The 23,798-nt window shown below is 41.8% G+C and overlaps 1 protein-coding gene across 3 annotated transcripts; it reads left to right on the top strand.

Annotated features, from left to right (window-relative positions):
• Positions 1 to 18,270: 18,270 nt before the first annotated feature.
• On the top strand, positions 18,271 to 23,535 carry PBDC1 (polysaccharide biosynthesis domain containing 1). Of its 3 annotated transcripts, XM_003917904.5 has the most exons (6): positions 18,309 to 18,556; positions 18,953 to 19,018; positions 20,259 to 20,318; positions 20,847 to 20,987; positions 22,208 to 22,319; positions 22,947 to 23,535. In XM_003917904.5, the coding sequence occupies exons 1-6, from the start codon at positions 18,527 to 18,529 to the stop codon at positions 23,237 to 23,239; spliced, it is 702 nt and encodes a 233-aa protein (XP_003917953.1). In that variant the 5' UTR covers positions 18,309 to 18,526; the 3' UTR covers positions 23,240 to 23,535. The 3 variants fall into 3 exon arrangements, with proteins under 3 accessions (XP_009196092.1, XP_003917953.1, XP_021788726.1); XM_009197828.4 differs by lacking the exon at positions 22,208 to 22,319 and having other exon boundaries at positions 18,271 to 18,556; XM_021933034.1 differs by lacking the exons at positions 18,309 to 18,556; positions 18,953 to 19,018 and adding an exon at positions 19,025 to 19,743.
• Positions 23,536 to 23,798: the final 263 nt, after the last annotated feature.

Below are 23,798 nucleotides of genomic sequence, written 5' to 3'. Positions count from 1 at the left end.
CGCGTCCTTAAACGTTGAGAACCGAGTCGGCACCTAAATTCAGGCGGGACGCGTCTGCATATCAGGGTTCACGGCCCTATGGGAAAAAAAAAGGGCATAGGTCAGAAAGTTTACAAAACGGGCTGAGTCGCAAAGAATCTCCCGCGTTAAAATATTTTTTTGATAACTCTTCTGTCCATCAGATTGGCTGGGGCACGAAAAGCCGGGACAGCAGGCCACCACTGGTGCGACTCTGAGGCGCGCCAGCCGCGAAGGGCGGGGTAAGGCAGAGCTGCAGGCATCTGTGGTGCATGCGCATAACGGACATAAAGTTCTGCGGCGGGAAAGTCTGGGAGGACGTTCTCTTTGCGGCCAATTCTCTTTAGATCCGGAGCAGCACTGAGGACTGAACGAGATAAACGGGAAAGGGGAAAGCGGAAAAGCAGTCAGGCAGAACCCACGTTGCGGCCGGTGGGGGTGCCCCGGAAGTCGGTTACGGTGGGAGGCGGGCGGTCTTCCAGAATTACGCCCGGAAGCACAGCGTGGCAGCGGGATTGTTCCGTCCCCCTCCTTCCCCTCCCCTGCCCCGTTGCCCCGCCCCGCCCCGTCCCCGCTACATCGCCTCTTCCCGGGGAGGCGGGAGCGCCGTGCCCTGATGGGAGGTGTGGGCGTGTTGCGATCATGGGTGGCGCGAATTCGGCTCGCTCCTTTCTGCAGCGGGACATTTTGTGCACAGTTTCTTTGGTAGCGGACGTTACTGGGAGGAATGGGGGCGAGGAAGAAAAGACGTTAGTTCTCGGACCCTTTGGGAGATGCCTCCGGGAGTAATGCGAGATGGACACCCCTCAGTCCTGCCTGTGCATGCGCATTCGCGTTTATGCGAATTTTAAGCCGCTTCGTAGTTTCTGCCTTGAGCTATTTGGCAGAAGTTGCTTTTGTTCCTTTACTTTGTGGGTCAGAGGCTTGGGTGTAGTGGAAAAAAACAGAAAGCCAACTAGCTAGCGTAAGCCATAAATCCGTTCATCCATGAAACAGATAATCATTGAAGCACCATTGCCGTTTTGAGGCAATAAGGATACGAGGGCGTTAATTCGTCCTAGTGGGTGGGGACAGACAGTAAACAAATAAAGTGCTTCGCAATTTCAGATAGTGGTAGTGATAGTGAGAGAAAAGAAAACGGGGTGATATTCAAGAGGCATTTTGGAATGGGCATTCCATTCGGTGAGGCTAGGAAAACTGAAGCTGAGGCTTCCGGGGAGCTGTTCCAAGTTAGGTATTCCCAGCCTCTAAATATTGACGGTTAAGGGAACAAATTAATAACGTTTACTAAACAGACCCAGACTTGGAGTGTCAGATGTCCGATATCCCAGGAGAAAGCATTCCTGACTTTGCTTTTAAAGATAATAACACCGATTCTTGCAAAACTATAGTAATTAAGAAAATTAATCCTCTATCACAAACCCTTGGGCAGAGCATCTCCTCCTTGCCTTAAGCATTGTACCTGGTGGGCCCGGGTTCCTCCTCTTACTTTTGGGGAGCGTCCTGCTCTGTCTGGAGTAGGTGTCCCTTTCACCACTGTGCTTTCTCCAGTAAACTTGCTTTTGCTTTGCCTGTGAACTCCTGAATTCTTTCTTGGGAGGTCAAGAACCCTCTCTTGGGTCTGGATCCAAGACCCCTTTCCTGTAACAATATGACAAGAAATGCGGTGGATTCTTTATTTATACTTGGTGGTCAGATTCGGCTTCTTTTCAAAATGACAGTTGAAGACATTAGGAAAGGTCCTGTGTGGCTTTGATGACCTTGATAGGGTCAAGGCTTCTTCCTGGTTTGCTTGTCTCAGGCTTATTAACAGAGACTTAGATCACCACAAAATATAGATAGGTCTGCTGCTTCATTCCTGCCAGTTAGCTATACTACTGAAAACTAGCATCAGAGTACAAAATTCTAATAGAAGTGTAAACTTGGGGTCAGGAAGTGCCAGCGCTCCAGCGTGTTTCAACAAAGCTGTTAGGTTAGGGCCTTGAGCACTTAGGTTGAGAGGCTTTCCACTGTTAGGAGCCCAGAGGGGTGGGAAGTCCTGGTTTCCCTTCTTTGAATCTGCCTTCCCTATGGCCTCCCTTGTTCTATGGGTCCTGGGATACATCCTTCCAGATTATTAGGTCATTATGAGACTTTGCTTTGCTGTAATGGGGCAGCGTGTCACAGACAGACCTCGAATGGAAAGCCCGTGGAATACAATTCAGTAGAGTTTGGAATGGAGCCCAGCGATACAGTATCTCCTATAGTTTTGGAGGCCTTGTAGAATTGGCACAAGTATTGAGGGCTGTGATAGTTTAAAATTCTCATGGCTCAGCATGAAGGTAAAATATGATGACATTGAAGCGTATAAAACAGTGGGACTACTGGTTTCCATCCTCTGGTAGCCTTTCTGGCTTGTTTCTCACTTTCAGATTTGGGCCCAATTACCTAATTGTGTGAGCTCTATCTCTATGAGCAAAACTCAAAGTGCAGTTGTGCATAAGGCAGAAGTCGAATTGGATTGTGTTCTATCCTGTTATGTGTTAGGCCTATCTGTGCCTCGGCATGACTGAAGAAATAAGCGTTAACACTGACTTATTTCCTCACTCGGATCTCTCCGCCACCCTCACCTTGAGGGAAACCTGTGTTCAGAGGTGGGGAAGGCTAGCTTAACAATCTCAGTGTCTCCATCTATTTAAACCAAAACATCTTTCTGCCAGGTTTGTAGTCCAAATCTTCCAATTACTACTCATTTCTCTCAAGCCTTCTTCTCCGTTCACCTTCATTTCACAACTTATTTTCTCTGAAGGCAAGCCTCAACACTGCCTCTCCCACTCCTCACATTTGGCTTCTGACCTTCCTTTCTAATTCTCTAGAGAAAACTGCCTAGAGTCAGCCCAAATTAACAAGTCAAGTGAACTCTCCCATCTTCCCCTAGAAACCTCCCTCCTGCAGCGTCCCCTCACCCCATCCCTCACAGTTAGGCCTCTTATCCTTCCAATTGTTCATGCTATAGACTTGAGGGTGATCCTTCCCACACCACCGTTTTACTCACCTCATTTCCATCTGTGAAGTGCTTTTGAGCTCTCTTGTCAAAATAGATCCTGACATCTGGCGATGGGAGACAGTCATCGGGGAAAAGCACAGGTGTCCCTTCTGAGCAGTTTGTCAGATCTCTGATCTCAGGATACTATTGAGTCCTGCAGCCAGATCATGTTTCCTTCTTTACATTTTGGCAGCCTAGAAACTTAAATCCCACATCTGGTAGTAGCTAGTGCTCAATGGCATGCTCTTTGTTTTCCAGTTCATGCATCTGATTAGACTTCCTGTTTAATTTGGACTTGATTCCCTTCATCCAATATGTTGTTCAGAAGTTTGAATTCTCTGTATAGGCGTGTTTTCCTTGAGCCATGTGTGCTCCTCCGGTCCCAACCCAGCAATGGCTTCTGTCTAGGTGAGTAAAGCCCAGTCCTTGTCGGTAAGATCAACAGGATTTAATCTCTGGTTAGCTCTCTGGATTTTGTAACATGCTGTCCTCTCTTCTACCTCACTCTGCGAACAAACTGGAATCAGCTTAAGCTTTTCATAGCATCTTCTGTTTCTGGGGTGATTGAGCTGCATCATACATGACCGCGGCCTGAATTTTTCTTAATCTTGTTCTTGGTGGCAAGATAGTAGTTCTCTCGTTGTTAAGTCCCTTTTTGCATGCCAATGTTGGACCAAAGCATGTCTGCCAATCTTATCCTGAAGTAAGCGTGTATATTGGTGCACTTTCCACTAGCAGCAACACTTTAACACCTGTCTGTTTTAATGCTAAGTCTTGTTATGTAGCCTATCTGAAGGAAAAAAATAAATCCACTTGTCCCGGTTGAGCCCATTAGATTGGTGATGACAAATTACCTTCAATCCTAGCATCCATATTTTCTGCGGAAAAGAAATGAGATTATCTACTGGGTCTTTTCACAAAAATGATTATCTTTGTTTATTTTCATCTTACATGTCCTGTATTAATGAGAACCTTTCATCTTAGCATATTTATATTGCCTGCTAGAAAAAAAATCTGTTAAACCACCTACTTGTTGCCATTCATCTCTGCTTTTGTCTTTGCATCTGATTCCAACACACTTTCATGTTATATGTAGTTAGACACGCATGAGAGGGACAGGAGAGTGCTTTCTCCCCAGCACCCACCAGGAATGTCACGTGATTGGGTGATGGTTCAACAATTATCACATTGTCTGTCTAAAAATGGTAATTTGGCACCTGGATAATCTCCTGCTGATCTACAGCTGTTAACATTAACGTGGTTAACTGAATGCCAGGGAGAAACAAAAAGGGCTTCCAGTAAAATCAGGTATTGTGGGAGTGAGCTCAAGCATGTGAATTAAAAGACAAAATGACAGAGTATGACCTTCCTATTGACACTTCACCAGAAAGGTGAAGAAAGCCTCAGGCGGGAATCCGTATAACTTCCTAAACCCACTGTGCATGCTCGCCTCCCAAGGGTAAGGAGGGTACTGTGCATGGGGCAGCCTACCCTAAGGGAAGAATCATGGGAAATGAGCCAGTCTATAAAGTTCTAGGATCAAGGTTAAACACCACACTTGACGTTCATTTGCCCGCTTGGGCCTCTTCCAAGTGTACTTTCTTTTATGTTCTAAACGCTTTTTAAATAAAATTCCACTCCTGCTCTGAAACTTGCCTTGGTCTCTTTTTCTGCCTTCTGCCTCTCAGTGGAATTCTTTCTTCTGAGGAGGCGAGAATTGAGATTGCTGCAGACCCGTATGAATTTGCTGCCGGTTGTAGCTCAGATACCTTACCCCAGTCACATTCACGGTTCCTTTCTCCTGACTAAACTGTTTTGGCTGTCTACTCCCTGTTTGTAATATCTCCAGCAACCTTATCTGGGTTTTAGAAATGCAGTATCAAATGTACCAATGGCTAGACTTTCAGTGGCACTGTGACATTTCTAAGACATCGCTATCTTGAAAAATCCAACCTATTGATATCACACATCTACAATTATCTGATCTTCGACAAACCTGACAAAAACATGCTATGGGGAAATGATTCCCTATTTAATAAATGGTGCTAGGAAAACTGGCTAGCCATATGCAGAAAACAGAAACTGGACCCCTTCCTTATACTTTATACAAAAATAAACTCAAGATGCATTAAACACTTAAATGTGAAACCTAAAACCATAAAAACCCTAGAAACAAACCTAGGCAATACCACGACACAGGCCAGGACAAAGACTTTATGACTAAAATGCCAAATGCAATTGCAACAAAAGCCAAAATTGACAAATGGAATATAATTAAACCAAACAACTTCTTCACAGCCAAAGAAACTATCATCGGAGTGCACAGGCAACCTACACAATGGGAGAAAATTTCTGCAATCCATCCATCTGACAAAGGTCTAATATCCAGAATCTACAAGGAACTTAAACAAATTTAAAAGAAAAAAACAAACAAACCCATCAAAAACTGGGCAAATGATATGAACAGACACTTCTCAAAAGAAGACATTTATGCAGCCAACAAACATATGAAAAAAAGCTCATCACCACTGGTCATTAGAGAAATGCAAATCAAACCATGATGAGATACCATCTCATGCCAGTTAGAATGATGATCATTAAAAAGTCAAGAAACAACAGATGCTGGTGAGGCGTTGGAGAAATAGGAATGCTTTTCCACTGTTGGTGGGAGTGTAAATTAGTTTATCCATTGTGGAAGACAATGTGGCGATTCCTCAAGGATCTAGAACCAGAAATACCATTGGACACAGCCATCCCACTACTGGGTATATACCCAAAAGGATTATAAATCATTCTACTATAAAGACACATGCACACATGTGTTTACTGCGGCACTGTTCACAATAGCAAAGACTTGGAACCAACCCAAATGCCCATCAACAATAGACTGGATAAAGAAAATGTGGCATATACACACCATGGAATACTATGCAGCCATAAAAAAGAATGAGTTCATGTCCTTTGCAGGGACATGGATGAAGCTGGAAGCCATCATTCTCAGCAAACTAACACAGGAACAGAAAACCAAATACCATATGTTCTCACTCATGAACTGAGCCCATGGTTTTTCTGTCTATAGTCACTGTTTTCTCCTTCCCTTCATTGGCTTTGTTTACTCTGTCTCAATGCTCCCTTTCTTCTTTCTTTCTTGTTTTACTTTCTTGTAGTCACAGAGCAGTTTTTCATAGAAACATAAAACATTTTAAAATACTATTTAAAATGAACAATGAGAACACATGGACACAGTGAGTGGAATATCACACACCAGGGCCTGTCGGGGGGTGAGGGACAAGGAAAGGGAGAGCATTAGGACAAATACCTAATGCATGCGGGGCTTAAAACCTAGACGAGGGGTTGATGGGTGCAGCAAACCACCATGGCACATGTATACCTATATCACAAACCTGCATGTTCTGTACATGTATCCCAGAACTTAAAGTAAAATAAAAAAATAAAGAAAGAAAAAATAAAAGGAAAGAAAAATCCTGCCTATTGGGCTCATTTATAGAACCACTTAAAAACCGCCCTTGTCAAGTAAAAACTTTCCAACAAGTAACCCCTTAGCAATGCAGGCTTCTGGTATACACATTATAGGATTTCATCAGTGTACAGGTGCACCAGGTAGCCTTGGGGTAAAGATAGATTAAAGATCATGAATAATTACCTGCATTTCAGTGATAAGGCCCAGAAAGCTTCTCTTGCTTCCTTTTACCTCAGTGAATGCCCTCAGGCAATGCTTCTGGAGCCAGCTTACTCAATCTTTTCTCACCAGTAATGCCAGCCCTTTATTCCAGATTTTGTTGTTATATTTAACCCATCATATGCACTTGAAATCTTGAGAAAACTTGGAAAGTAGGGGAAGGTTTTCACAATAAATGAAAAGGTTGCCATAATTCTACAACCAATGTATAATGACTCTTAGTTCTTTAATTTACTTCCCAATTGACTATTTTCTATCGGAGTAAAATAATGTTGTATGCATGCTACTATGATGATATTAAATGGTGTCACTTGCTACATTTCAGGTATTGTTGGGTATGTGTGATTACTATCATAAATGACTTTCCTGCTTTCTTTCATCCACCCATCTTTCACAGAAAAAGATACTTAATATCAAAGTTAATCAGGTCATAAAAATTTTAATCATGGTGAGATACTATTTCTTTTCTGTCAGATAACTCTTTGATTTGGGAACTAAAAAGGGTACTAGAAAATGACATCCTTAGGAAGTAATATCCAGGAAGCTCAGCTTGGCCCACTACATAACACTGTGGCTGTTTGAGGAAAGTGATGATTTTTGAAGAGAGGACTACATTGCCTTCTCAGGTGTGTCTCCTTTGCCCAGCTCCCATGGGATCAAATATGAATCCAGTGAGGGCTACAAATTATATTTATGAGTTCAGAAACAGTGCAAGTCACTTGGCACAGCCTAAATAACTCCATCTCAAAGCAGTTGGTCAGTGCAACTGGTGGGCCTGTGGTCAAAACAAGGGTTACTCTTGTGCCACTAGCACGAAGGAGCCATTCTTAGAGAAGTCTGGTTATTCCTTGGTCCAGAGCCCTGAATTATCCTGTAGATGTGTCTGAATCAGAACAGAGTAAATACCAAGTCATCAGGAAAAGCTCATCACTACTCTCATTCCTCTCTCTCCTCTGGCTGCTCACCTAGTGAGCTCTGCAGCAATATACTTAGCAGCCCCAGCCAGGGTGTGATGGCCACCAATGTTATCACCAGGCTTAGACAGAGGAAGGCTTGATGTTATATTCTGACATACAGTGCCATATCTTTACCTGAGAATGGAATGGAATGACAAAGGAGATCTGAATTATGGGTGTGAGAAAAGTTTCAGACAATTCTGAGTGAAAAATTAGTCCAATTCCTAAATGACCAAATTGTTCTGATTAGTTTGAAAAAAAAGCACAACTGAGGCAGAAACTTTTCTGCATTTCTAGCTGAGAAAATTTAAAGATGGGGCTTGAATTACCAAGTGTTAATAGTATTTAAAAATGTTTTATGTTTCTATGAAAAATTGCTCTGTGACTACAAGAAAGTAAAACAAGAAAGAAGGAAGAAAGGGAGCATTGAGACAGAGTAAATAAAGCCAATGAAGGGAAGGAGAAAACAGTGACTATAGAGAGAAAATCCATGGGCTCAGTTCATTTTCCTCTTTAAAATCCAGAGCTGCCTGCCTCTAAAATTCAAAGTCTTGTCTATAACATACTGGTGTTGTGCTTTCTGAGTGGGGCTTTCAGAACGTCCCTTGGGGAAAGCCTATGATGCACTGCAAAGAGATGGGCATGTCTGGGGTCAATGTGCATCCAATGTGATAGTCCCAACTCACCACAGTATCAAGGAGTTGCAGCTGGACCCACAAGTACTAGGCTAACATATGCCTATTTCTCCCCCATGCTCAACCCAGGTATCTCCCTTCATAGATGTGGAACAGAATAACCTTTGCAGAAAATAATATTAGAGCTTAAACCTGAGCTATGTCTGGAAAGTCCATGGCATTCTGAGTGATCTATAATTTACTGAGCATTTGGTATATTCTAGTCCCTGTGCTAAGAGCCCATACATTCATGTCTTATATAATTCCATCATTAAAATAAGCACATAAGTCAAGTGTGTCTGTAATCTTCACTTTCAAAGTGAGGAAGCCAAGACTCTGCATTTAAGAGACTTGCCTAAGGCCACATAGATAATAAAACTCAGTTGCCTCTGAAATAAAAGATGACATAACTTTAACCACAAACCATCATGGCCCTAAGACTGAGTATGAGAGTCAGGTTGGTAACTTCCAAGGAGGAAGTGAATTTAAATCTATCCTGATTCCAGATCATTTGTACTGCCCCTGGTATAGTTGGAGAGGTGTCACTCTTTTTCTTTTTCTTTTTTTTTTCTTTTCTTTTTTTTTTTTTTTTTTTTTTTTTTGAGATTGGGTCTCACTCTGTCACCCAGGCTGAAGTGCAGTGGCATGATCTCGGTTCACTGCAACCTCCACCTCCCGGACTCAGGTGATCCTCCCACCTCAGCCTCCCAAGTATCTGGAACCACCACGCCCAGCTAATTTTTTGTATTGTTAGTAGAGACGGAGTTTTGCCATGTTGCCCAGGCTGGTCTCAAACTCCTGAGCTCAAGTGACCCACCCGTCTTGGCCTCCCAAACTGCTGGGATTACACTCTTTTTCTTAAGTGCATTCATGCATATGTGCACACACATACTCATATACTAACACAGACTGGTATGGGACAGTCTGAGTCTCACGTGATCCATAGTCAGCAGTTAACAATAGTTATTTCTGTACCCTTACCTATGGAAGATATTCAGTCAAAAGTGATACCTGCTAATGTTTTCATGGGAACTTAACGTATCAGGAGCTTTTAACCTTAATCTTAAGATGTATTCACTTCAGGAGTCAAGCGTATTCCAGAATGCTCACAGGATAGGTTTCATGTCTTTGTCTTCCAGTAATGCTTTGAATGTATTGTCATTAATCCATTCATGCCACAAAAAGTCATGGCACTCCTCTAATATGTGTCAGCCACTGTGCTATTCCTTGGAATCGCTATCATTATAATTACTACTGTCTTTTTTTTTTTTTTTTGTAATGGTCAGTTTTAGTATAACAATATATCTCACTAGGATGAGTGCATTATGAGAGGGTACTGTACATTTTTCATCACTACATGTCTAGGTCTTAGACACATATGGGCATAGCTCTGAGTAGGCAATCAACAAATATTGGGGATTGAATGACAAATTTAATGGGGTGTATAGTGTATGTAAGAAATAAGGAAAACAGGAGCCCTGGCTGGCAAGATGACTGAATAGGAACAGCTCCAGTCTGCAGCTCCCAGTGAGATCAATGCAGAAGGTGGGTGATTTTTGCATTTCCAACTAAGGTACCTGGTTCATCTCACTGGGACTGATTGAACACTGGGTGCAGCCCAAGGAGGGTGAGCCAAAGCAGAGTGGGGTGTAACCTCACCAGGGAAGTGCAAGGGGTCTGGGAGCTCCCTCTCCTAGCCAAGGAAGCCATTAGGGACTGTACTGTGCACTTTGGCCCAGATACTGTGCTTTTCCTACAGTCTTCACCACCCACAGACCAGGAGATTCACTCTGGTGCCCATGCCACCATGGCCCTGGGTTTCCAGCACAAAACTGGGCAGCCATTTGGGCAGACACTGAGCTAGCCGCAGGAGTTTTTCAAACCCCAGTGGTGCCTGGAATGCCTGCAAGACAGAACCGTTCACTCCCCTGGAAAGGAGACTGAAGCCAGGGAGCCAAGTGGTCTGGCTTGGTGGGTCTCAACCCCACGGAACCCAGCAAGCTAAGATCCACTGGCTTGAAATTCTCGCTGCTACCACAGCAGTCTGAGCTCGACCTGGGATGCTCCAGCTTGGTGGGGTGAAGGGTGTCTGCCATTGCTGAGGCTTGAGTAGGTGGTTTCACCCTCACACTGTAAACAAAGCCTCCTAGAAGTTCCATCTGGGAGGAGCCCAGCACACCTCACTCAGCAAGGCCACTGCAGCCAGACTGCCTCTCCAGATTCCCTCCTCTCTGGAGGGCGCATCTCTGAAAACAAGGCAGCAGCCCCATTCAGGGACTTATAGATAAAACACCCACCTCCCTGAGACAGAGCACCTGGGGGAAGGGGTGGTTGGGGGCACAGCTTCAGCAGACTTAAACGTTCCTACATGGCAGCTCTGAAGACAGCAGCAGATCTCCCAACACAGCGTTCGAGCTCTGATAAGGGACAGACTATCTCCTCAAGTGGGTCCCTGACCCCCATGTATCCTTACTGGGAGGCACCTCCCAGTAAGGGCCGACAGACACCTCAAACAGGAGAGCTCTGGCTGGCATCTGGCAGGTGCCCCTCTAGGAAGAAGCTTACAGAGGAAGGAACAGACAGCAATCTTTGCTGTTCTGCAGCCTCTGCTGGTGATAACCAGGCAAAAAGGGTCTGATGTGGACCCCCAGCAAACTCCAGCAGACCTGCAGCAGAGGGGCCTGACTGTTAGAAGGAAAACTAACAAAGAGAAAGTAATAGTGTCATAGTCAACAAAAAGGACGTCAATTCAGAGACCCCAGCCTAAGGTCACTGACTTCAAAGACCAAAGGTAGATAAATCCACGAAGATGGGGAGAAATCAGCACAAAAAGGCTGAAAATTCCAAAAACCAGAATGCCTCTTCTCCTCCAAAGGATCACAACTCCTCTCCAGCAAGGGAACAAAACTGGATGGAGAATGAGTTTGATAAATTAACAGAAGTAGGCTTCAGAAGGTGGGCAATAACAAACTCCTCCGAGCTAAAGGAGCATGTTGTAACCCAATGCAAGGAAGCTAAGAACCTTTAAAAAGGTTAGATGAATTGCTAACTAAAATAACCAGTTTAGAGAAGAAAATAAATGATCTGATGGAGCTGAAAAACACAGCACAAGAACTTTGTGAAGCATACACAAGAATCAACAGCTGAATGGATCAAGTGGAAGGAAAGATATCAGAGATTGAAGATCAACTCAAAGAAATAAAGTGAGAAGACAAGATTAGAGAAAGAAGAGGGAAAAGAAACAAACAAAGCCCCCAAGAAACATGGGACTATGTGAAAAGACCAAATCTGTGTTTGATAAGTGTACCTGAAAGTGACAGGAAGAATGAAACCAAGTTGGAAAACACTCCTCAGGATATTATCCAGGAGAACTTCCCCAACCTAAAAAGGCAGGCCAACAATCAAATTCAGGAAATACAGAGAACACCACAAAGATACTGTTCAAGAAGAGGAAACCCAAAGACACATAATCGTCAGGTTCACCAAGGCTGAAATGAAGGAATAAAATATTAAGGGCAGTCAGAAAGAAAGGTTGGGCTATCCACAAAGGGAATCCCATCAGACTAACAGTGGATCTCTTGGCAGAAACCCTGCAAGCCAGAAGAGAGTGGGGGCCAATATTCAACATTCTTAAAGAAAAGAATTTGCAACCTAGAATTTCATATCCAGCCAAACTAAGCTTCATAAGTGAAGGAGAAATAAAATCCTTTACAGACAAGCAAATGCTGAGAGATTTTGTCACCACCTGGCCTGCCTTACAAGAGCTCCTGAAGGAAGCACTCAACATGGAAAGGATCAACCAGTACCAGTCACTACAAAAATGTACCAAATTGTAACAACCATCAACACTATGAAGAAACTGAATCAACTAATGGGCAAAATAACCAGCTAGGATCACAATGACAGGATCAAATTTACACATAACAATATTAACCTTAAGTGTAAATGGGCTAACTGCCCCAATTGAAAGACACAGACTGGCAAATTGGATAAAGAGTCAAGACCTATCAGTGTGCTGTATTCAGATGCATCTCACGTGCAAAGACACACATAGGCTCAAAAGAAAGGGATGGAGGAATATTTACAAAGCAAATGGAGAGCAAAAAAGAAAGCAGGGGTTGCAATCCTAGTCTGATAAAACAGACTTTAAACCAACAATGATCAAAAAAGACAAAAATGGGCATCACATAATGGTAGAGGGATCAATGAAACAAAAAGAGCTAACTATCCTAAATATATATGCACCCAAATACAGGAGCACCCAGATTCGTAAAGCAAGTTCATAGAGACCTACAAAGAGACTTAGACTCCCACACAATAATAGTGGTAGACTTTAACACCTCAGTGCCAGTATTAGAAAGATCAATGAGACAGAATATTAACAAGAATATCCAGGACTTCACTCAGCTCTGGACCAGGCAGACCTAATATATATCTGCAGAACTTCCCACCCCAAATCAACAGAATATACATTCTTCTCAGTACCACATTGCACTTATTCTAATACTGACCATATAAATGGAAGTAAAACACCCCTCAGCAAATGCAAAAGAACATAAATCATAACAAACAGTCTCTCAGACCACAGTGCAATTAAATTAGAAGGTAGGATTAAGACACTCACTCAAAACCTGAGTATAACTACATGGAAACTGAATAACCTGCTCCTGAATGACTACTGGGTAAATAGCAAAATGAAGGCAGAAGTAAAGATGTTCATTAAAAACAATGAGAACAAAGACACAACGTACAGAATCTCTGGGACACAGTTAAAACAGTGTTTAGAGGGAAATTTATAGCACTAAATGCCCATAAAAGCAAACAGGAAAGATCTAAAATCAACACCCTAACATCACATTTAAAACAACTAGAGAAGTAGGAGCAAATAAATTCAAAAGCTAGCAGAAGTTAAGAAATAACTAAGATCAGAGAACTGAAGGAGATAGAGACAAGAAAAACCCTTCAAAAAAATCAATGAATCCAGGAGCTGGATTTTTGAAAAGATAAAAAATATAGACCACTAGCCAGGCTAATACAGAAAAAAAAAAAAAAAAAGAGAAGAATCAAATAGATGCAATAAAAACTGATAAAGGGGATATCACTGCTGATCCCACAGAAATACAAACTACTATCAGAGAATATTATAAACACTGCTATGCAAATAAACTAGAAAATCCCGAAGAAATGGGTACGTTCCTCAAAGCATACACCCTCCCATGACTAAACCAGGAAGAAGTCAAAACCCTTAAGAGACCAATAACAAGGTCTGAAATTGAGGTGGCAATTAATAACCTACCAACCATAAAATGTTCAGGACCAGACACATTCACAGCCAGATTCTACCAGAGGTACAAAGAAGAGCTGGTACCATTCCTTCTGAAACTATTCCAAACAATAGAAAAGGAGGGACTCCTCCCTAACTCATTTTATGAGGCCAGCATCATCCCAATACCAAAACCTGGCAGAGACACAACAAAAAAAGAAAATTTCAGGCCAATATCCCTGATGAACATCGATGCAAAAATCCTCAATAAAGTACTGGGAAACCAAATCCAGCAGCACATGAAAAAGCTTATCCAACACAGTCAAGTCAGCTTCATCCCGGGGTTGCAAGGCTGGTCCAACATAAGCAAAACAATAAACGTAATCCATCACATAAACAGAACCAAAGACAAAAACCACATGATTATCTCAATAGATGCAGAAAAGACCTTCCATAAAATTCAACAGCCCTTCATTCTAAAAACTCTCAATAAACTAGGTATTAATGGAAGATATCTCAAAATAATAAGAGCTATTTATGACAAACCCACAGCCAATGTCATACTGAATGGGCAAAAACTGGAAGCATTCCTGTTGAAAACCGGCACAAGATAAGGATGCCCTCTCTCACCACTTCTATTTAACATAGTATTGGAAGTTCTGGCCAGGGCAATCAGGCAAGAGAAAGAAATAAAGGGTATTCAATTAGGAAAAGAGGAAGTCAAATTGTCCCTGTTTGCAGAGGACATGAATGTATATTTAGAAAACCCCACCATCTCAGTCCAAAATCTCCTTAAGCTGATAAACAACTTCAGCAAAGTGTCAGGATACAAAATCCATGTACAAAAATCACAAGCATTCCTATACACCAATATAACAGATCAACGGAGAGCCAAATCATGAGTAAACTCCAATTCACAATTGCTACAATGAGAATAAAATACCTGGGAAAACAACTTACAATGGATGTGAAGCACCTCTATAAGGATAACTAAAAACCACTGCTCAAGGTAATCAGACAGGACACAAACAAATGTAAAAATATTCCATGCTCATGGCTAGGAAGAATCAATATCATCAAAATGGCCATACTGCCCAAAGTAATTCATAGATTCAATGCTATGCCCATCAAGCTACCATAGACTGTCCTCACAGAATTGGAAAAAACTACTTTCAATTTCATATGGAACCAAAAAAGAGCCCGTATAGCCAAGACAATCCTAAGAAAAAACAACAAAGCTGAAGGCATCACACTACCTAACTTCATACTATACTATAAGGCTGCATTAACCAAAACAGCATGGTACTGCTACCAAAACAGATATATAGACCACTGGAACATAACAGAGGCCTCAGAAATAACTCCACACATATACAACCATCAGATCTTTGACAAAACAAGCAATGGGGAAAGGATTCCCTATTTAATAAATGGTGTTGGGAAAACTGGCTAGCCATATGCAGAAAGCCGAAACTGGATCCCTTCCTTACACATTATACAAAAATTAACTCAAATGATTTAAAGACTTAAACGTAAGACCTAAAACCATAAAAACCCTAGAAGAAAACCTAGGCAATACCATTTAGGACACAGGTATGGGCAAAGACTTCATGACTAAAACACCAAAAACAATGGTAACAAAAGCCAAAATTAACAAATGAGATCTAATTAAATTAAAGAGCTTCTGCCCAGCAAAAGAAACTATCATCAGAGTGGACAGGCAACATACAGAATGGGAGAAAATTTTTTGTGATCTACCCATCTGACAAAAGGCTCATATCCAGAATCTACAAAGAACTTAAACAAATTTACAAACAAACAAACAAACAAAAAAACCAACTTCGTCAAAAAGTGGGCAAAGGATATGAACAGACACTTCTCAAAAGAAGACATTTATGCAGCCAACAAACATATGAAAAAAAGTTGATCATCACTGGTCATTAAAGAAATGCAAATCAAAACCACGATGAGATACCATCTCATGTCAGTTAGAATGGCGATCATTAAAATGTCAGGAAACAACAGATGCTGGAGAGGATGTGGAGAAACAGGAACGCTTTTCCACTGTTAGTTGGAGTGTAAATTAGTTCAATCATTCTGGAAGACAGCGTGGTGATTTGTCAAGGATCTAGAACTAGAAATACCATTTGACCCAGCAATCCCATTACTGGGTATATACCCAAAGGATTATAAATCATTCTATTGTAAAGACACATATGCATGTATTTTTATTGCAGCACTATTTCCTACTTTTGCTATCTCTCTTCATTCATGAAGTTTCTTTGGAGATAGACCTAGCTTATCCTCCAGGAAAGTATTTTGCATGAGGCCAGTTACTCAGTACTCTTAAGTTTCTCTAAACTGAAAATAATTTTTAAAGTGCCTGGGTTCCCTAAAATATTAAAAATAAGACCCATTAACCATATGATTAATTATATGATCCAGTGATCCTAATTCTGGGTAAATATCCAAAAAAAAACCACAAAAAACAAAAAACAAAACCGAAAGCAAGGTCTCACAGTGATATTTGTACACTCACGTTCATAGCAGCATTATGCACAATAGCCAAAAGGTGAAAGTAACCCAAGTGTTTATCAATGAATAAATGGATAAACAAGATGTGGTATTTACATACAATCTTTTTTTTTTTTTTTTTTTTTTGTGAGACAGTCTCACTCTGTCACCCAGGCTGGAGTGCAGTGGTGCGATCTCGGCTCACTGCAACCTCTGCCTCCCAGGTTCAAGCAATTATCCTGTCTCAGCCTCCCAAGTAGCTGGGATTACACAGGCACCCGCCACCATGTCTGACTAATTTTTTTTTGTATTTTTAGTACAGATGGGCTTTCACTGTGTTAGCCAGGCTGGTTTCGAACTCCTGATCTCAAGTGAGCCGCCTGCCTCAGCCTCCCAAAGTGTTAGGATTACAGGCATGAGTCACCGCACCCGGCCTTAATGGAATATTATTCAGCTTTAAAAATGTAGGAAATCCTGTCATATGCTACAAAGTGGATGAAACTTGAGGACATTATTCAGTCCCCAAAAGAAAAATACTCCAGTTATATGCAGTGTCTAATGTAATTAAATTCATAGAAAATAGAATGGTGGCTACCCGGGGCCAAAAAGAGAGGAAAGTGGAGAATCGTTCTTTAATGCATACGGAGTTTCAATTTTGCAAAATGAAAAAGTTCTGGAGATCTGTCACACAACAATGTAAATATACTTAACACTACCTAAGTGTACACTTAAAAATGATTAAAATGGTAAATTTTTATATTATCTGGTCTTTACCCCGATTTTTAAAAAAAGTCCCTAGACCTCATGTTTCTTTCTAGCTGCACCTGTTTTGGAAGAACTTTCCATGATCACTAACATCTCTTTTTTATCTCCCACTCCCTCTTCAACCCACTACCATCTGACTTCTGCCCTTGTTCAGGTTGTCAATGACCATTCTACTAAACCTGCTCTTGCTAAGGTTGTCAACCTCCCTATATGTTTATGCTTAGTATACTCAACTGAGAGTACTGGGTTCTGCTCACCACTTATTTCTAGAAGCTCTTACATCCTTTGGTTTCTGTGAGGCTTCGCCTTGTTCTTTGACAGACAACTGACAACTTTAAGTCTTTTTTTTTTTTTTTGCTGCCTTTTTTCCTTCATAAATGCTTGACCTGCTGCTTTTTGTGTCTTTACAGTTCTTTATAGATTTCTTATGAAAGCTCAACTAAACCTGAAGTACCAACTATCAAATTTATCTCCGATCAGATCTCTCTCTGCCTGGTCAATTCTATCTGAATGCCCCATAGGCTCTTCTAAACTTAACTTCTCAAATTAAACTCATCATCCCTCCTCTGTGTTCCCTTGCTCAACGATATTTATCCCCAAATTCTATTCTGAAATCTGGGAGTCATAGTAGAATCCTAATTCTCCTTTATGCTCTACATGAAATTAGTCAAAAAGTTCTATTGATTATAAGCCCCATTAATTCTCAAAATTCATCTCAACTGTCACTGCTTTAGTTTAGATTTTCATCACCCACTGCCTTCAAGCTGGTGTCTCTGTCTCCAATTTCGTCTTCCTCAAATTAATCTACCATGTTGTGTTACAGAGATCAGAAAAGTTAAGTCTGACCATGAAGCTGGCCTACTTAAAAATCTTCAGTAGCTTACTGTTGCTCTAAGGGTAAACTCTCTACTCCCTAACATTCAGCATACCAAAGGCCCTGTGCTCCCTGGATGACTCCACTCTGGATTCAGCTATACTGTTTTTGTAATTCCCAGCAAGGTGCCATTAATGGCTTTGTTTGTGCTCTTCCCTCTGCCTGGACTGTCTTTCCCTGTCTGCTTGGCTAAGCTCCCTTCATAATTTGGCTTAGGTATCCCCCATTCACGCTCCCACAACATCCGATGCTATGCTGTGAGCACTACTGTGTCCGGTCCCTCACTATATCTAGTTCTTCCAAGGCAGGTACTAAATTCTTCATCCCTGCACTCCGCGCCCTAGCACCATGCCTTTTCGTGAATCACTCCCTGGTTGGGGGTACTGGGGTGTATGTGTATGCGCATGTGCGTATATGCGCACTTGAACGGAGAGTGAATTTGAATTTTGGCTGGGCACACGGCGCAGTGAAGACACGAAAGGGGCACTATTTTAACTCAACCTTTTCCCGTGATCACCACCGAAATTACTGATCAGTCAATCACCTCAGATCTCTCAAGCAGTCCAGCCTACGCACCAGTACTCCACCTCTGCGCCTGCGCGGGGAGGGTAAGGCGGGGCCAGCAACTTCCTCAGGGGGAGGGAGAGTGCACAGTGGAGCCGCCAGTTGAGAACGACTCTGATCCGGCTCAGCTTTCCAATCAGCTGCGGAAGGAGCCACGCTTTCTGGTTTGCAACATGGCGGCCACCAGTGGAACTGATGAACCGGTGAGACGCTGCTCTGGGGTCGGGTGAGTGGGGAGGTCCAGCCAGGTGGAGCCTTTTTTTTTTTCTTTTTTGAGACAGGGTGTCACTCAGTCGCCCAGGCTGGAGCGCAGTGGTGGGATCACGGCTCACTGCAGCCTCGACCTCCGGGATTCAGGTCTTCCGCCCACCTCAGCCTCCCGAGGAGCTGGGACTACGGGCCCGTGCCACCAGGCCCAGCTAATTTTTTTTTTGTATTTTTTGTAGAGACGGGGTTTCGCCATGTCACCCAGGCTGGTCTCAAACTCCTGGGCTCAGGCGATCCGCCCGCCTCCAGCCTCCCAAAGTGCTGGGATTACAGGCACGAGCCACCGTGCCCGGCCTTGGGTGGAGCCTTGAACTCTTTTTCCCCCTTTCTAGGTTTCCGGGGAGTTGGTGTCTGTGGCACATGCGCTTTCTCTCCCAGCAGAGTCGTATGGCAACGATGTGAGTATGACTCACCCATAGCTCCCACCCACTCAGCTAGCCTGGGATCTCTGCAGGACCTGCCGCTAAGTTACAACTTCATGTCCTGATAATCTACCGCAGACCCTCTCCGCTTACACCAGAAACCGCACCTGCGTTCAATTCGTTTTAATCTTAGTACACAAACGCAGGACTAACGCCTGTGAAAGTGGTTCCCCAAGTTGGCCACGCTTTAGAATTACTGGGGAGCTTTTAAACATCCCGCTGCCTAGATTGCTGTTCATACCATCTAAATCAGAATGCCTGGGGAATGAGAGCCAAGAATCAGTATTTTTAAAGGGTCTCTGAGGGATTCCATCATGCAGCAAAGTTGGACTGGCTTATGTGTGTCTGGTTTAGAAAATTACTGAGAAAGTATATGACGTATTTTCCAAAACAAGACAAGGGGATGTGAGAATAGTAAAAACACCCAAATAAGAATGTGATACATATAATGAGTGGGTCAGGCCATAAGATCCAAATAATTTAGCTGAAGGAGAAATCCCTAAGGAGTCAAGGCAGTAGAAGACTTGACTGAGGAAATGGAGCTTTAACTGTATCCTCCAAGTGTAGGTGGACAAAGGACATGGACTGGCAGGTAGGAAAAGTGCATGGTCTAAGGCATGGAGATAACAAATGCAAATGGCTTTTTCTGGAGTCAGTGAAATAGCTCGCTCTCGTTGGAATGGGAGATTCCAGTGGAACAGGTGGGTGCTTGGTAAGACTTACTGTAACCTTGATCTGTTTCATGTGCTAATTCATTTCTAGGTGTTACAGTATGGGGAATTGGCTGGCAAACAAAAATGATTACGACATGCTTCAATCTTAAAAATGAAAAGTAATTTTCATCTTGATTCTTTGTTCACCCAACAACTCAGTGGAATTGATGGGTGTATTATTTCAGTTTTACAATGATTTAACTCAATCCCGAGAAGGTGATTTGTCTACTGCTTTATTTAGTCTCCCAGCTTTCACTAGCAGCTGGGAAAAGATAGGCAGTGGCTCACTCTGTTCATTACACTGTGTAGGTAGCTTCTTTTGGTTGTCATACGGACAAAAGAATTATTGTCCAAATTTATTACTCCAGTTTTTATCATTTGACAGTAACATCAAGTTTGGTAGCCCTCTTGAGCATTAACTAGACATCCACATACTTCCTTAATTTGTTATTCAGTAGTAGGATGGGGAGATTTATGACCTGGCATTCTTCACTCCTTTGCAGCCTGATATTGAGATGGCTTGGGCCATGAGAGCAATGCAACATGCTGAAGTCTATTACAAGGTGAGTTGTCTGTCTTCATCATTAAGCAGAATTAAACATGTAATTATAGCATATGATGCTCTGCTTATCACTATTCTCAGCAAGTTAAACAGTTGTGTTTTGGAGATAGTTTTTATTAATGTAAGTTCTTACCCACAGACAACAGAGGAGTGAAGGCAAATTTGTTTCTACAATGAGTTCTGCTGCTTTACCCAGTGTTGTAATGCTAACTGACAAGAGGGCGTCTGGCCCATACATAGTAGGCACTTAATAAATGTTTGTTGAATGAACGAGCAATCCATGGAGGGCAATAGCCAGGCAGTACTATGGTTAAATAAGCCAACTGCCAAATTGGTGGAAGAGATTGTAATAATATGTTATGGCCTTAAACTGTCATGATTTCATCCAGGATGTAGGCTGTCGACACTTCTTGAAGAGATCTTCTGCCCTGAGAACCATAAAGGTTTTCTGGCGGGAATGGGGAAGATAGTAAAGTAAAGTATAGTAAATTACAAACTAGCATCTGTATGTTGTCTTACTGTTTGGCAGCTGATTTCATCAGTTGACCCACAGTTCCTGAAACTCACCAAAGTAGATGACCAAATTTACTCTGAGTTCCGGAAAAATTTTGAGACCCTTAGGATAGATGTATTGGACCCAGAAGAACTCAAGTCAGAATCAGCCAAAGAGGTAAAAATTCTCTTTCTTAAATATTACTTAGCATTTAACCAACAATTTTTGATTGTGAATATGTTTTTTTACATTTAACCTCTTTTTTTGTTTAAGAAAAATATGTGAAGAACCAGAACTACTTTTCTAGTTTTAATCAACTAAGTTAGGAAATGAATGTTTTTCCAGTTTATGGACTTTTCATGTTGTTGAGTCTATTTTTTTCTCCTTTTTGTCTTGGATATTTTAAATCTCCACCCATCAGCCCTTTCAGAGGAGGATGGATCAGTTTATTTAAGTCGTATAGCCAGAAGACTTGGATGGGGAGTGGCAAATAGGGTATAGGAAGGTGTTTTGATTCTCTGGATTTAAGTTCATGTGATTACAGGCCATGGATAACTGGAAAACTTTTGTTTTTCATTGCTTATGTGATTATCCTATATTTTGATAGGATACTAACACTTTTACAGTTAGGAAAAAAAATTTTTCCTTGAGAGTAAACCCTTGGCTAATGAAGAATCTAAAGTTTGTTTGTTTGTTTTTTTTTTGATATAGGGTCTCACTCTGTTGCCCAGGCCATCTCAGCTCACTACAACCTCCACCTCTCAGGCTCAAGCAGTCCTCCTGCTTCAGCTTCCCTAGTAGGTGGGACTGCAGGTATATGCTACCATGCCCAGCTAATATTTTGTATTTTTTGGTAGAGGCGGGGTTTCACCTTGTTGACCAGGCTGGTCTTAAACTCCTGAGCTCAAGCGATCTGCCTGCCTCGGCCTTTCAAAGTGCTGGGATTATAGGCGCGAGCCACCGCACCCAGCCAAGAATCTACACTTTTAACTTCTAGCAGGCAGTTAGTGATCTTTGTCTTTGGAAAATTGTCACTACTGAATGGACTTCTTTATTAAAATCATTTGTGTTTTAGTGGGGATAGATGACCATTTTGGGCTGAACTGACGAATAACTTCAAAACAAAACAATTTACTTAAGAAATCATATTTTAATTCTGTAGCAAATGATTTATGTATTTTTCAAGTAAAATATTGTTCATCTTGGGAAATACCAGTCTAAAGACACAGTAGGTAGCACAAAAACGCATTGCTAGTTTCACTGTGAAACCAACAATCACCTCATTCCTAGTCTCACTGTGATTATTTTCCTTACTGGGGAAATGGAAGTCCCTCTCCTGGCCTTAGTACATCAACCTCTTGCATTTGTCAGCTAAAGCATTGTATTTGCCTTTATAGAAGTGGAGGCCATTCTGCTTGAAGTTTAATGGGATTGTTGAAGACTTCAACTATGGTACTTTGCTGCGACTAGATTGTTCTCAGGGCTATACTGAGGAAAACACCATCTTTGGTGAGTTTCTTCCCTCTGGAATTGTTTCTCTATAAGGAGACTGAACAGTCTGGTTTTACTGATGAATCAGTGACACGTATAGTTAGGTCACCTTATCTTGTTTCATCTTTAAAGATCTTGTTGCTATTTTTTACGTAACTTGAAGATAGTTAAGTATTTTCAATCTCATTAATATGAGATTGGAATTAAAGGTCTCTGAAGTTTATGACTATACTCGAATGGTTTGCATGTTATTTCAATTTTGTCAGATTTCCAGCATATTTAGGGAGCAGGCCAGGCACAGTGTCTCATGCCTTGTAATCCCAGCACTTTGGGAGGCTGACATGGGCGGATCACTTGAGCTGAGGATTTTGAGACCAGCCTGGGCAACATAGGGAGATCCCATCTCTACAAAAACATTTAAAAAATTAGCCAGGTGTAGTTGTAGTGGTGAGTGTTTGTAGTTCCAGCTATTCAGGAGACTGAGGCAGGAGGATTGCTTGAACCAGGGAAATTGAGGCTGCAGTAAGCTGTGATTGTGCCACTGCAGTCCAGCCCTGGTCATCAGAGTGAGACCCTGTCTCAAAAAAAAGAGATTTAGGGAATAAACTGAGAGTAGGATGATAATCAATTCTGTTCATTTTTCAGCCCCCAGGATACAATTCTTTGCCATTGAAATTGCTCGGAACCGGGAAGGCTATAACAAAGCTGTTTATATCAGTGTTCAGGACAAAGAAGGAGAGAAAGGAGTCAACAATGGAGGAGAAAAAAGAGCTGACAATGGAGAAGAAGAGAACACCAAGAATAGAGGAGAGAAAGGAGCTGATAGTGGAGAAGAAAAAAAGGAAGGAATCAACAGAGAAGACAAAACTGACAAAGGAGGAGAAAAAGAGAAAGAAGCTGACAAAGAAATCAACAAAAGTGGTGAAAAAGCTATGTAAGGTATACAGGGAACAGCACTCTAGAAGCTTTGACTTAATTGAGTCTACAAGTGCCACGGTGCTACTTGCATAGACCCCTTTGGTGAAATGTAAATTCATGTACAATTGAAGGATACTCAGGAGGACATCTTTCTAGTCTAACAGTCAGGAACTGCTCTGGTCATTCCCTTGTATGAACTGTTCTAAAGACTATTAGTGGGGTGTTAATTGATTTTTCCTGGTATACTGTTTCTTGGATGACACCACTGGTCAAGTAAGAAATTTGTAAATAAATTTCTTTTGGTTCTTATTATCTATATCTGTGACTGATTTTAAAAAGGTATTTGACACTTGAAATTTTTTTCAAATATATAATCTCATCACCATGTCTTATATATAATAATTTACTCCTGTTTCTTACTGCATCTCACTGTTTCCTGTAGTAAAGTTCTCTAAACTTGTTAAGTTATACCCGGTGTTGGGATTAGAAGTCCTTACGTAAGAATTGACTCTTAATCTCTGACTATAACTCCCTGATTTCTTTGCTATATATGACTAAAGATTTGATAAATATCTGCAA

The sequence above is a fragment of the Papio anubis genome, chromosome X, assembly GCF_008728515.1.
Source record: "Papio anubis isolate 15944 chromosome X, Panubis1.0, whole genome shotgun sequence".
In the NCBI taxonomy this organism is placed as follows: domain Eukaryota; kingdom Metazoa; phylum Chordata; class Mammalia; order Primates; family Cercopithecidae; genus Papio; species Papio anubis.
This window is presented reverse-complemented; position numbering and strand designations above follow the sequence as displayed.

Excerpts from the sequence above, each read along its gene's own strand:
- PBDC1 (XM_003917904.5), top strand. The coding sequence starts at position 18,527 with ATGGCGGCCACCAGTGGAACTGATGAACCG. Across the intron at positions 18,557-18,952 it reads CCAGTGGAACTGATGAACCG|GTTTCCGGGGAGTTGGTGTC; the intron begins GTGAGACGCTGC and ends CCCCCTTTCTAG. Across the intron at positions 22,320-22,946 it reads TGAGGAAAACACCATCTTTG|CCCCCAGGATACAATTCTTT; the intron begins GTGAGTTTCTTC and ends TTCATTTTTCAG.